The sequence below is a fragment of the Chanos chanos genome, chromosome 16 (genome assembly GCF_902362185.1).
Source record: "Chanos chanos chromosome 16, fChaCha1.1, whole genome shotgun sequence".
In the NCBI taxonomy this organism is placed as follows: Eukaryota; Metazoa; Chordata; class Actinopteri; order Gonorynchiformes; family Chanidae; genus Chanos; species Chanos chanos.
The window spans coordinates 6865317-6878710 of record NC_044510.1 but is presented as its reverse complement, the minus strand read 5'-3'; the positions used below and the strand labels follow the sequence as shown (position 1 = coordinate 6878710).

The 13394-nt window shown below is 42.0% G+C and overlaps 1 protein-coding gene across 1 annotated transcript in view; it reads left to right on the top strand.

Moving 5' to 3' along the window:
* The first annotated feature begins 12246 nt into the window (after positions 1–12246).
* Positions 12247–13394, top strand: part of map3k3 (mitogen-activated protein kinase kinase kinase 3) — a 12076-nt gene continuing 10928 nt past the window's right edge. The window contains exons 1-2 of the mRNA XM_030793684.1: positions 12247–12309; positions 13218–13339. Of these exons, the coding sequence (XP_030649544.1) occupies positions 12306–12309; positions 13218–13339 (126 nt within the window). The 5' untranslated portion in view covers positions 12247–12305. The remainder of the gene's footprint in view (positions 12310–13217; positions 13340–13394) is intronic.

Sequence of the window (13394 nt, the reverse complement as noted above, 5' to 3'; positions counted from 1 at the left end):
GGAGTTGGTTTGTTTGTTTGTTTGTTTGTTTTTCGATCGTAAAGAAATCAGCAGTTCTCTTTTCTATCACAATCTCCTTGTTTATTTATTTACATATGAAATCCTTGAACGCTTAGGAGGGACAGAGCAATGAACCATTTAACAGGAACTGCGCGGCCCGATCGGTCGCTCCGCTTCGATGAGAGCGCGGACTGACCGTGGCGGCCATTTTGCTTTTCGTTTTTGTTTTTGGCAGGGTATAAGTATGTGAAACTACAGGGTACACTGTAAACAGCATTCTCTCTCTCTCTCTCTCTCTCTCTCTCTCTCTCCCCTCTATGCTTTCTTTCTTATTCTCTCGCTCTAACACAGACTCTGACAGATTGGAATGTCTCTCAGTATTTGAACAAAGCAGGTGGTGAGAGACTAAACCTTCTAGAGGTTTGATACAGTCAGATCATATCAACTGTGAACACCATTTCCTTTCCTGTGTCTGGTCGCGTGGTCATTAATAGCACTTCAGAGTTCACGTCCCGTTGTGGGTTACTTAAATCATTTTTGTGCTTCTTTCATATAGAATTCATCCTTGGTTTGCTTCCGTGTTTATCATGGTGTTCAAACTGCTGCCAGGGGACAAGTTCAAGTGCGCTGTGTCGTTTGCAAAGAATGTGCGTTCAAAATTTGTGTTCATATATCCACATATCCAAAAACCTAAAAAGAAAAGAAACCTTTATGGCCTCCCAGTTTCAGCCTTCAATGACTGTGTGGTCTCTCTCTCTGCTGCCCCCTGGTGGTAAGGAGGACAAACGGTTACAGGTTTGCTGTTCTCACAGATGGCCGTTGCCTTTCTTTCATATCATATTTCACTGTTACCATCCTGATCGTCAGCATTGAGGCCATCTAGTGATATCTAAATCAGCCTAGATCTCTCTCTCTCTCTCTCTCTCTCTCTCTCTCGCATTATTTCTTTCTCTCTCTGTGTAACACCACCATATGACCAAGAGAATTTGGGTTTTGAAAAGCGCCTCTTAAAGGCGTGTGTACAAGCTGCATGTCAATATGTGTTTGTTTGTTTATTATTTTTTTAATTGTACTATATTTTAAATTTGATTTTTTTTTTCTCTCTCTCCCTCTCTTTCTTTCTGTTTTCTTTTTCTTTTCTTTTTTTTTTTTTTGGTCTTTTTTTGCACAAGATGAAATTTCACGCAGGCATTCGTACACGACTGTAACCAGGGCTGAGTAGACGTACTGAAATGTATGGTACCAATGTCTTAAAATGTGAGCGGACCATGTTCGCTCAACTGGCAGAACTTGACATTTACAAAGGACTCAGAAGTTCTCACAGGAAAAGTCGCGTCATATCGCACAAGGGAAGAGAAAAAAAAAAAAAAAAAAGAAAGACAGAAAAAGGAAAAAAAAAAAAAGAACAACAACCCCTCCCCTTCTCCCTTACCCTTTTCCCTATCATCTCTTGGGTGGTCTGTGTGTTTTCCTGTGGACCCTCCTTGTGTCTATGACAGACTCTAGATGCCGTTGTCTGATTCTGGCTTTTCTGCGTTAGTCAACAACGTGAGGGAGGGCCCTAATGTCTCTAACTGCATCTGAACTCTCTCTTTTGTCTTCAGATTGTCGGTCGTCGTCAAGATTAATCAGAACTAGCAGCGCTGTGCTAATCGGTATCGGATATGTTTTTCATTTCTAAAGGAAAAACTGTCCTCGGATTCGATCTTATGAGTAAAGGAATAAGAAAAAAAAAAAAAACACAGGAGAAAGCTGCTGCAGTTGTGGAGAACTGGGAGTTGTAGTCCGAAACCAGCAGCCTCAGTTCCACAGTCTGGGGACATCTCCTTAACCGTTAGAGAAGGACTTATTCCTAACCCGTAACCCCCTAACCTTAACTCTGACTTTCAAATCCAAAGGTTAGAGGTTGAAGGTTGCCTTTACTGCTTTTTCCTCTGTGGTTTTAACCTGTGTGTTTTTATTCATTTGGGTTGTCTGTATATACTTTTAAATTGGTGGTCCAGTGGTCACCTTTTTAATGTTTTGGGTAGTGGGGTTGTTTTTATGCTGAAGATTATGCCTGAAGTTAAGGCTGGAATGCGTTTTTACGACCCGGGTCTCAGTGCAGTGCTGAAATTGGGATGTGTGTTTCTCGTGCAAAAGCCTTGGTTGCATGAGTTTAAGGGGGTATCGCCCTCTAGTGGTTAGGAGAAGAGAAGTCAGTTGGCTTTAAAGATTACACTCAACCTGTTCTTTTAATTATCACCTCCTATTGGTCTCTCAAATGACTTTTATTTAGTAATATGATTTTATGACCAATTTTTTTTTTTTTTTTTTATTGAAAGCCATCAGAAGGTATTTCCCAATCTTTCCAAAATCACTTGAACGACAGAAAAGTCGTAAGCCCCAAGGTACGATTACTGTGAGACTGTTTGCGCTGTGAGGTAAAAGATGATCACATATTTTTGCACCCAAAATGGAAAAGTAACCTTTTTCTCGTTTAAAAAAAAAAAGCCTTAGAATCCAAAACGCCCCCCTCTGTGCGGTTTCACACCAGTATGACTTACGTGAAACTGAGGAACAGATCTCAGTCACTTATCTAATCTCTCTTTCTCCTTTTACTTCTTTTTTTCCTCTCTCTCTTTATTTTTTTTTCTCCTTTTTTTTTTTTTTTTTTTTTTTAAGCTATATCTGTTCTCAAAGAACAAATGTTTTTCTGGATCATAATTCACTCCCCGCCCCTTCCACGAGCAATCACTGTGTTCAAATTGTCGTTTTGGGGTGTGATAATTATGCAGGGAGCCAAGACGCAAAACTACACGACCTCATGTGCATGTTCACGGTCCTTTTTGGTTTTTGTTTTTCTCGCGTGATGAAACGAATAACAAAAAGAGAAATGGTACGCATGTTGCTGATGTGATGCTAAGTGACCGAAGTACATGTGATACGTGCGTGTGCGTGTGCGCGCGCGCGCGTGTGTGTGTGTGAGCGCGTCCGATAGGAGTGTGGAGTTGTTACGTATAGAAAAAAAGCCTTTATTTTTCAACGCAGGTGTCAGCATGGATTTTGAGAGTGTAAATTTGAAATGTATGCATTTGAACAAAGTGTATCATTCTATATATATAAACTTGATTCGTGGGGAAAAGGTGGCCTTAAAGCTGATGGAGGTCTTGGCCCTTATTCTTCTCTTTCAGAGTTCTTTCTTTTTTTTTTTTTTTTGGAAAACCCTGGTTATAAAGTTGTTGTTATTGTTGTTGTTGTTGTTGTTGTTATTGTTGTTGTTCCCCCTATCTCTTTCCTGTCTTGTGCATTCCCTTTGGTTTCCTTTTTGATTCTTCATTTTTTTTGTACACGCTTTTGGATAAAACAATAAAAGAATATTCCGGTGTTCAACCTGGTCCGTGTTGTGATGTACATCTCGCACCACTGGTACTGTTCAACAACTGAATGAGGGTTTTATTTATCAATTGTTGTTTTTGTTGTTGTTTGTTTTCACTTGGTCAGCATTTCACATTTCACTTTCCAACAGAAATGTAGTTACATTGAATACAAAGCCTCATGGAGTGTCCTGTCAGTAAGTCTTGTAGATATATTAAAACATTATAGTCGAAGCTTGCTCATAGTTTCTCATTTGTATGTGAATCTCCTGTTTCCTTTTGCTAACCTTTTAAGACACATTGGCGTATTATTAATGAGTAAGTGCAGTAAGGCAAGGAGTTCTTATGTATGTTAACCTTGTTCAATTGAATCTCTGTGAGTTTGTCTATAAGTCAACGGTGCTTTCATTGGAATACACTGCTATAGCTGTGTCAGTAACCAAAACTACATGAGCTCCGTCAGTGACCATAAGTTTTCTCCACGGCAATCTCCCATTGAACAGAACATTTCGACCAAGACAAACACACTTGGTTCAGTTTGATAACCCTGAAAAGACGTTTATTTTATTTTTTTCTCTGCCCTGACTGCAGTAGGAAAAACCCTGAATTGTCACAAATCAGATTGATTAGCCAAATAAGGTTTCAAACTACAGCACAGAAAACAACCTGATGAGTCTTAAATAAAGTGCTCCAGTAGCCTTTAAATTCATTTAACTTACCCTCCCTACTCACTCCTCACCATACCTTAATCTTCACTCCCCTCCACTGCTTGTAATTAGAGAATTAACCTCATGGCTGTCGTGTTCGTGGAGACGCACATACCAGAATCCCCGGAGACACTTCTAAAGGGGTAATAACAAATTAATCTATCTGCTATTAATGTTTCGTAGTCTGGACATGTAGTGCTCAAGGCTTGCAGTTCTCATGACATACTACATTTCATTTATGGGCGTTTTTATTTGCGTCTGAATCAAGGGCATATGAGCTTGGAGTGGGGGACTGGTGGGGCGGGAGTGGTTGAGGTAGGTCTGGTATGATACAAGTCATGTCAAGGGCATAGATTTTGCAGAAGTTTTGGAATGTGGTGAAATTAAACTTTAATGCACTGACGGTAGAACTCCTCGTTACTTTTTTTTTTTTTTTTTTAACTTTTTGAAAGTTTTAAACGGAGTGTTTGGACCTCTGAGTTTCTGAGAGTTTTGCTTGCAGCTGTCATTTTAAGCAGAATATCCCAGGACCTCGCAGGGAGTTTCATTATAAATGTGGGTGTTTCCGAGGCCTGCAAAGGATGGAAAATCTCATCATTTCTAATGCAACAGCCTCACACATAAAATTCAAACAGTGAAACATACACATATTTCATTTTGATACCGTATGCATCAGATATTAAATATGCACATCTCAAACAACGTTTGTTCGAACCCCCCTTGCGCGCGACACTGACTCTGTGCGCGCCACTAAGCGAGGAATCGAGAGAGGAACAGCGCGCCCCCGAGCGAATTTGGTGTCGGTTTAGTTGCTGTGGGGCTAGTTGTCAGCTCGCGCAGAAAACGGAAACAACCATCTACATCCTAATGCATTCTCAATCACGAGCAATTAGAACGTAAGGGACAACGATTTGCTTGGTCGTGCTTTTGGATTACATAATTTTCACTTTCTTTTGAAGGAAGCGAACATTTCGGTTCCGGTGACGATTTGCCTTTTTGTGTCAGGAAATTTGCTGCGCCTCAGAGTCATTCTGCTCCCTACTGTTGTTCATCATCACACGGTTACATGGAATGCTGTCGCCCAAAGTGTCAATATCTCGACATTATTCATCTTTTTTACTTCTGTGACTTGAAGAAAGCGGGTTTGTCGCACTTTTATTGAGTTTGCTTTTTTTTACCTTGTCCTGCACGCATCAGTTATCGGGATAGTTGTTAGTTGTCGAAGTTCAAGCAGCCATCAAATGTAATGTGCACGAATTGTTTTCTTACGATGAATAGCAACAGTATGTTACCGTTATAAAAACATGCTTGAAGGTTACTTCATAATCAGAATGGCAACTTTACATTTTGACTGGCATTCATGTTAAGTTACACCTATAAAACGGAGCGTTTGAACTGTGCGGAGATTGTTGACACATTGTGGTCTGAAATGAACTTTTTTCTTCATTCGTCTTTGTTCAAATGGCGCACATGTGTGTAATTTATGATAACGTGAAACCAGTGGTTTCTTTTCCCGTGAAAACGAAAAGCAACAATTGTGCATTCGCACGGTGAGTTGGCGTACACCGACAGAGGGAAAATCTGCAAACTTAGCAGGAAAAGAAGCCATCAAAATCACGGAAATCGCTTCGTCCTTTTCCTCTAGTGTACTGTTACAAATGGATTTCATAAAGGCAACACGGCTGCTGCTGCATCATTTACGCTAGCATTATCCATTTTTGTTTTAACATTTCTGAACATTCAGTTCTCAGTTATCTTTCTAAACGGATATCTTTTTCCTTTTTCATTCCTTACTGGTGTTGAGCTATTTATGCTAAGCGACGATGAAAAGAATGTGGACGTTTCCCTTTTTTGAGAGGGTTATAGACACGGCGCGAGCCTCTTCAAGCTTGTCTGTTATGGTTATATTCTGATATAATGACTCTCACATCGGTTTAATTGAACTTTTTTGATTGTTTGTTCGTTTTTTTTGGAGTTCAGACGGCTTCGTTTTTTTCTTGACTGTGGAATAACCTATTTAAGTCGTGTGCAAGCCCTCGGGTGACCTGGGACACCCCGGGTGGCCCTAACACCTACAGATGCTTTAGTAATGGCACGTGCCACATCGACCTGTCCGTCTCTGTCCAGAGGAGGGCAGATGGGCTAATTGGACAAAGACAGCGTATTAGTTAAAACTTCTACTTTCCCACAACATTATTTTCTGATTTAAGAGAGGAATTTAGGGACTGGCTGACCTACACACACAAAAAAAGAAGCAGGAGCGAATTCTGTTCATCACCTGTAGATCGACTCTGTGCGCCAAAAGCGAGGCTGGTTACCCTGGAGAACAAAACCAGGTGAGTGCCAGCTCGTGCAAGGCACGTCATTTCGTTGTCTTGTCATGTTTTCCACAAGTTGTCTGACTGAAAAACCCTGTTCACATATTAAACGATCAGTTTGATTCACTTTGTGGAAGGTAAGCGTGCAAACCTGGCCTACCAACGGTAATCTTCCACTGTTGTATTTTTCATCTGTGTTTTTCTCCAAGGAGCTGAAATTCAGTCAACATAATCCGTCACACTGGCAGTATGTTTTTGTTATGCCTTCTCCTAAAATTGTACATTTTAGCTGGAATTGGTCTGTAAGAGGCTTAGCCAAAAGTGGTTCAACTCCTCCAGTAGAAAATAGTTATGGATTTTCTTTTTGAACTTACAGTAAACAAATGAGTACCTGGACTTCAAGTTCACGTGTAGTTACACAGTGATCATACAGCTGGCAGTAGGGTCATGTACAGTGTCAATTAAAACAAGAAACATGGAGAGCAACCAAATCTGGATTGTCTGGATTTGATTTTTTTTTCTTTCTTTTTTTTTTAAAACATTTTTCCATCATCCAAATCCACAGTTTTAAAGTATGTTTGCAATTTGTCAGACAGTCTTACAGTCTTTTGTGCTTCAGAAAAATACTGCCAAACGTCTTGAATCAATACCCTCATCTCAAAATGATCAACTGTGTTGTGAATGATTATTATGATTATTATTATGATTATTAGTCACTTTACTGGACTGGAATAGGTCATTATAGTTGGTTATGTGTCTCAGTGGATAATCTTGAATCCCTGCTGCGAAACCTACCAGGTTCTTACTTGTCTGTGGATGCAACTGACACTTTGTATCCTGCTGGTTAGTTCAGCATTATAAAGCTGATTTGGTCAATTCTGAGGCAGGGTATCACTTGTCCGCCTTGGTTTCTGCCGTTTTAGGCCCGAAGGCCCTCATGCTAAGTTCATCTCAGAAACGCAGGTCAACATTGTAGGCACACACTCATGTGTGGATTGATTCTTAAAATTCTGCCTGATTTTGATCAAATAGAAGCTGCAGTGGATGAGTTGGTAGATCGGTTGGGAGATCGGTGGAGCAGATTTTGAAATTATGCTGGTATTTGGAGTTTTTTGACTACCCTTAAAGTGCACGAAACATTTTACTTCAATTTAACGACTAATTATCAATAACTGTTGCAATAATTAAATAATTGCTCTGGATTGCTAACCCCAACCCTGAAGCATACGACCGTGTCCTCAGGAAGTACACTAAACCAGTGCATATGCATTGTCAAGGTTTCCCACACCTGGCTGTTTTTTTTTGTTTTGTTTTGTTTTGCTTTAATTTGTTTGTTTGTTTGTTTCTGCTGTTATCGAATTTCTGATTTTTGCTGAATGTGAATATCATTGTATTTTCTGAGTGTGACTAACACCCACACTTAATAACATATGTACTAATTATATGACAGTCACCGCTGCCTCCACCAGTTTCACCCATAACAACTTAAAGAAAACGTTTGTCCCATTAGATGGATGGAAACAGGAAACCAGTGGAAGACATTTTAATTTAGGTTTAAAAACATTGTAGTTTCTGTAGTCTCAATCGCTTACCATGTAATACCACAAAGTCTAGACAACTGTTCATGTCATAGTTTTATAAACAGTTCATACCAGATATAGAGCAGTAGCATTGATCTTATAAATAACTGATATACTTCTCTGTGTTTATTTTGGTGCAGTGCGCTTGTGGCGTATGCTGTTATGCTGCTTTATTGCCAGTGGGCTGTAGGCTGTATTATGGTCTGCTTTATGGGATTACAACCTACGTTTCTTTCATGTCACGATTGTCACCTATTGAAATGTTTTGTGAAAACATTAAAAAAAGACAGCTGTATGCAAGTGTGATACTTCAGAATCAAAGAGAGACTGGGGGACATCATTTGGGGGAGGGGGGGGGGGTTGCCAGGTCAATATCAGGTGAGATTTTGGTCTCTCTTTCTCTTTTATTCGTGTAAAATGAAAGCTTTCTGTGCTTTGAACCGGTGCAAAAATCCTAAGCCCTGTGAGATGCCTTCAACTGAAGCGTTTAGCTTCTTCTTTAGAACCTGCTTGTCAATCATTATGACATGTGACTGGAGAGTTCCACAGTCCTTTACTGCTTCTCTAAAACAAGGTCACCAGATGTGGTTGTGTTGAAATGTAAAAACAACAAAAAAAAAAAAACCCAGTGAATTGTTAAACTGGACAGCTGGATTGTGGACTCACACATTTTTGTGGTGTGTGACTAGTTTACAGTTAATCTTCCAGTAGATTTTAGAGGTCAGTACCACACATGCAGTCCTGCTTTTTCTTACATCTCAGTTGTTTGCTTTATATTTTCAAAAAGCTCGTGATTCGTAGACGAGCATCTTGATTCGTCCACTGTTTTTAGCTCTGAAGGCCTTCCTCATCTGTTTCTCACAATCCCTCCTGACCTACAGTTAGTTATCAACCTCTGGCCAGCTGGTCTCGAGTAATCAAATAATCAAAAGGGTTTATGGTCTGTCTGTGATCTGAATCAGATGGATGACCTTTGGGGCCAAAAGCTAGAAGAGTAATGCTCAGGTGGTGGGGTTGTAAGGGATTGAAAAACTCTGGTGAAGGATACCTCAGTATGGCTTGTCTAGCTCTGTTCTCCCAGTGTAGCTCATTGATTTTTGGTCTCTTCTCCCCTTGCGGTGGTCACACGGTAAGTGACCTACCATCATAGAGCTCTTTCAACCCCCCCCCCCCCCCCCCCCCAAACTCGCTGGTGCAGCTGTTGATTTATACAGGGTCACCTCAGATTCACCCCTCCCCAAGCTTAGAGAAACTTCTCACACGGGGCACTTTGAGAGGCTGGGGAACTCCGCCTTGGGATTACAACCGTGCCGCGGTGTGAGCCGCTGGTCGAGCCATACCATCGTAAGCCGCTCCATATGCACTATCAGACCCTGGCCTCAGAAACAGAATCAGCTCTGGGAAAAACCAGCCCTAGACTAAACACCTGGAAAGCAGGCAGGGAAAGGAAGGAGGTGAGGGGTTTACAAAGAAGAGAGAGAGAGAAATCCATGTAAGTCTGGCTACTCATGGAAATGAGATACAATGAAAACAAAACCAGTAGAACTGACTGGTCCAGAGACGTGCGCATGGACCACTCCTCCCGCCAAAATTCCTCACATTCTGCTGGGAAGGTAATTAAGATCAGAAGAGGGAGAGAGAGAGAGAAATTCAGTACACAGCAAGTCTTAGTCTGAGAGTTTGGTATGGGGGGATGTGGTCACGTCTCAGAACTTTGAACTGTAGCTTTTCATTTTTTCGTTTATTAAAAGGGGGGGGATAAAAGGTTGTGTGGTCGCTGTGGTTGCCTTGTGGCATTTGCGGCAGAGCGATAGTTTGGTTCATCCATAAGTCACATAGGTTTCACTCATTCGCCAGTATGGAGCAGTACAATAACAATCGTGAAGCTGTGAACTGTTGACTGTAGGAGTTTAAGGCTTGGATTCCACCATAACATGTCAAAAGTGTGGATATGGCGTAACAAAAAAGTTATTTGAGAGAAAGCATGCGCGAATCGCGCTAGCAACCTGTGAGGCATGTTTCGGTCATGCGTCTTTTGGATAGCGGGACAAGGCGGGGTGGGGGCGGGGGGTGGGGTTGGGGCGAGGCCGACAGCTGTTGTTGCCGTGGAAACGCTCGGGTGCCCACGTAAAGGACGTGCCTGACATTCTTTCTGGTGATCATTAACTGAAGTTTCATCGCATGACTCATTTAGCTTTACGAAATTTCTGTTGGCTGCTGGTCTTGAGGTTTGTGATTGTTTTGGATCCGTGAGGCACGTTTGACTGTACACAACCACAAGCATTCACCGATTATCCTCCTCGCATTTTCGAGATGTCCTTGTGTTACCTCACTCTGTGCACCTTTTGCTTACTTGTGCAGCGTCTAGGAAGCTTCCCGTTTGGATCCTTAGCAGACACATGCAGACCTGTACGTTGCCCATGTTTTGAAATGATTTATTTATTTTTTTTGTATGTTCGATGCTTTTTTTCGACCGCAAATCTGAACGGGGGAATGTTTATTAAAAATGCATTTCTTGATGTTCCTCCCAGTCATGCAGTCAAATTAGAATATCAGAACTTCACCTTCCCAGTTAATGTGCAGCAGATTCTCTGCTCTTAAAGCCTAGTGAACATTATGGCAGTTCTGTCTTCCCGAGGTTCCCTTTCCATTTGGGACATTCCCAGAACGTTCCGAGAACGTTTGTGCAGTTCATTTGCATTTTTTTTCTCTTTGTTTCTTTGAGACGCATCCTCAGAATATTCTCGTCCAATCACAAACTTGAGAATAAGCTGATAATATGCCTCGCGAGTATCGTGTGCCAATATGATGTCTTTTTTGTAGGGCACTAGCTCTGTCTGTTTATCTGTTCCTGTCTTGCATTAATCTTGTAATTCTTTTACCCGGAGGTCAACAGAAAAGCCTTGGTTTCGGTAGCTTGTCAGCAGCTTGTCTGGGGACTACAACACGAACGCTGCCGCATTACCTCATACTCCTGGTTAATAATTTTTCTCGTACAGTGCATTTCGATTTCCTCCCTCCCCTTTGCACCATCGTAACTTAGAGAGCAGTGACCCTCAGTCTAAGGGCGCTTGCAACAACATCCTCCTTGTGTTTCTCCCTTTCCATCGGTGTCATTGAATCGATACAGCTCCTTCATAGATTGGACAACTCTCCGAGCCAGGTAACGCAAGTACAGCGGAGTCTGAAAGGTGAGATTAAGGCCATTGGATGATGACACTTCGCTAGAGATTCTGTAGGAGTGGTCTATTAACTGTTTTTTGCTGCAGAGCTGTGTTTTTGTTCCATACCTTTAGTCAACGGCCGACAGGGAAACCATTTCGAGATGAACCAAATTTGATGCTAAACGTCAAATTACTTAAAGCTCCAAGGCTTGCATGCCTTTTTGGTGAACGGTGAGGGAAAGATATTCCTCGTTGTGCAGTTTTACAAAAAGCAAAGTTGTTTTCTGTTTCTCAGGATGAAAATATTGCCCTTTCAATGTTTCCTGGAGACTTATGACACGGTTAAGTGGGAGTTTTATGGCTCATGCCGGCTGAGAAACTGAAGTTTGGCAGCTCTGTGAAATGGCAAATTTTTCCCTCTGAAACTCTCTGATTTTTGGCTGAACACTCAGTGCCAGGTTTCTGTGCACGAGCATAGTTCTGCTTTCAAGCTTTTTAATCTCTCTCTCTCTCTCTCTCTCTCTCTCTCTCTCTCTCACTCTCTCTCTCACTCACACTCTCTCTTTCTGTCTCTCTCTCACTCACTCTCCCTCCCTCCCTCTCTCTCTCTCTCTCCCTTTCTCTCTCTCTCCCTCTCTCTCTCTTTCCCCCCCCCCCTCTCTCTCTTTCTCTGTCTCATTCACCGTTGAAAGTTCTGCTGTCCTGTTCCTCTGCTAGATTAGTTTTATTTTCCTTCCCAGTCCCCCAAATAGGAAGTCTGGTGATCTACCATCATAGTTTGAACAATGTTTCACTGTCAAGGTAGACGTGGTACTTTTGGATGTTAATTTGATGGCGATGATGTGGTTTTTTTTTTTTGTTTGTTTTGCGACCAGCGATATTTTTTGAAGTAATGATCATGAAAAGTTGTGATAATTAGACTCCATCCTCCCACACTCGAATAGCGTCTCATGTCTAACGTCTCATTCTTGATGACGGATCGTGGAGAACTCTCCCACTTAAGAACGCAACTCTGTCTGTGCCAGGTTTGCTTTTAGTGTGTGGTTAATACCTTCACCCCAGGTCAAATCTCATCTCTGCTGTCTTCTCAGGATTTTGATGGGTGGAGCTGTGGAGTGAAGCGTGTGAGGACCTTCCAAAAGCGATTAAGAGAAGAAAGAGACCCATACATATTGCCAAAATGAGTAAGTCATTACGGTTTTCCATTTGACTAGTGTTGTGTAGCACTGAGCTAGCATTGTGTTAAGTAATGCCGTGTTTCTCAATTCTAGTCCTGGGGACCAATGGAGAGCACATTTTTGTCCAAGCCCAGTATTACAAAGCGAGAAAGAGAGAGAGAGAGAGAGAAAGAGAGTAGGGAAATAGAGAGAAACATCTGTGCTCTAGTCTTCAACTTTGCAGGTGTGAGAGAATTGTTCTGCTTTCCCATGTAAATAAACAGAGTCAGACACACACACACGCACACACACACACACACACACACACACACACACACTGAAAGTCATGCGCTGGTGTAACGGAGACAAAAAAGGGAGAGTGCCATGTTTGGGAGATTTCTGTTCTCATGTTTGATGTGCGAGTGTGCTGTGTCTTGGCTACTTTCACTCACGAAGGGAAAATATTCACAGTGTGTTGCTTGGACAGACTTCTGACACACCACTGGAGAGAGAGAGAGAGCGAGAGAGAGAGAGCGAGAGAGAGAGAGAGAGAGAGAGAGAGAGAGAGCGAGAGAGAGAGAGACAGAGAGAGAGAGAGAGTAAAAGAAAGTGAAGGAGACAGACAGTCATGCATGGACTTCAGAGCACTTCACTGCCTAAATTTATGTTCCTGGGGACACGTGTCAGTGTGGCGGCATATTAGAACTGAAATTGACATGTGAAACCATGTCTTCTTCTTCTCTCTCTCTCTCTTTCTCTCTCTCTCTCTCTGTCTCTCTCTCTCGTCATCTTCTAGGATTTGACTCTTGATTGAGCACTCTTGATCTCTTTATCCAGACCTACAGCAAAGTTCTGTTTTCTCCGCGTCTGTCGTCTTAACCAAACTTTTTTCCATCTCTGTGTATCCCGTGTTCCCATGGTTCCTCCCTGTCCAGATGAGAGACAGGCCCTCCACTCTATAATGAAAGATCTGGTGGCCTTACAGATGACCAGACGCCAGCCTGTGTCCCCTTATGACACGGCAAAGCCTAAACCTGCCAGCACGGCCAACAGACAGGTAAACACACACACTCACACGCACACGCACATACACGCACGTGCGGACGCGCGTG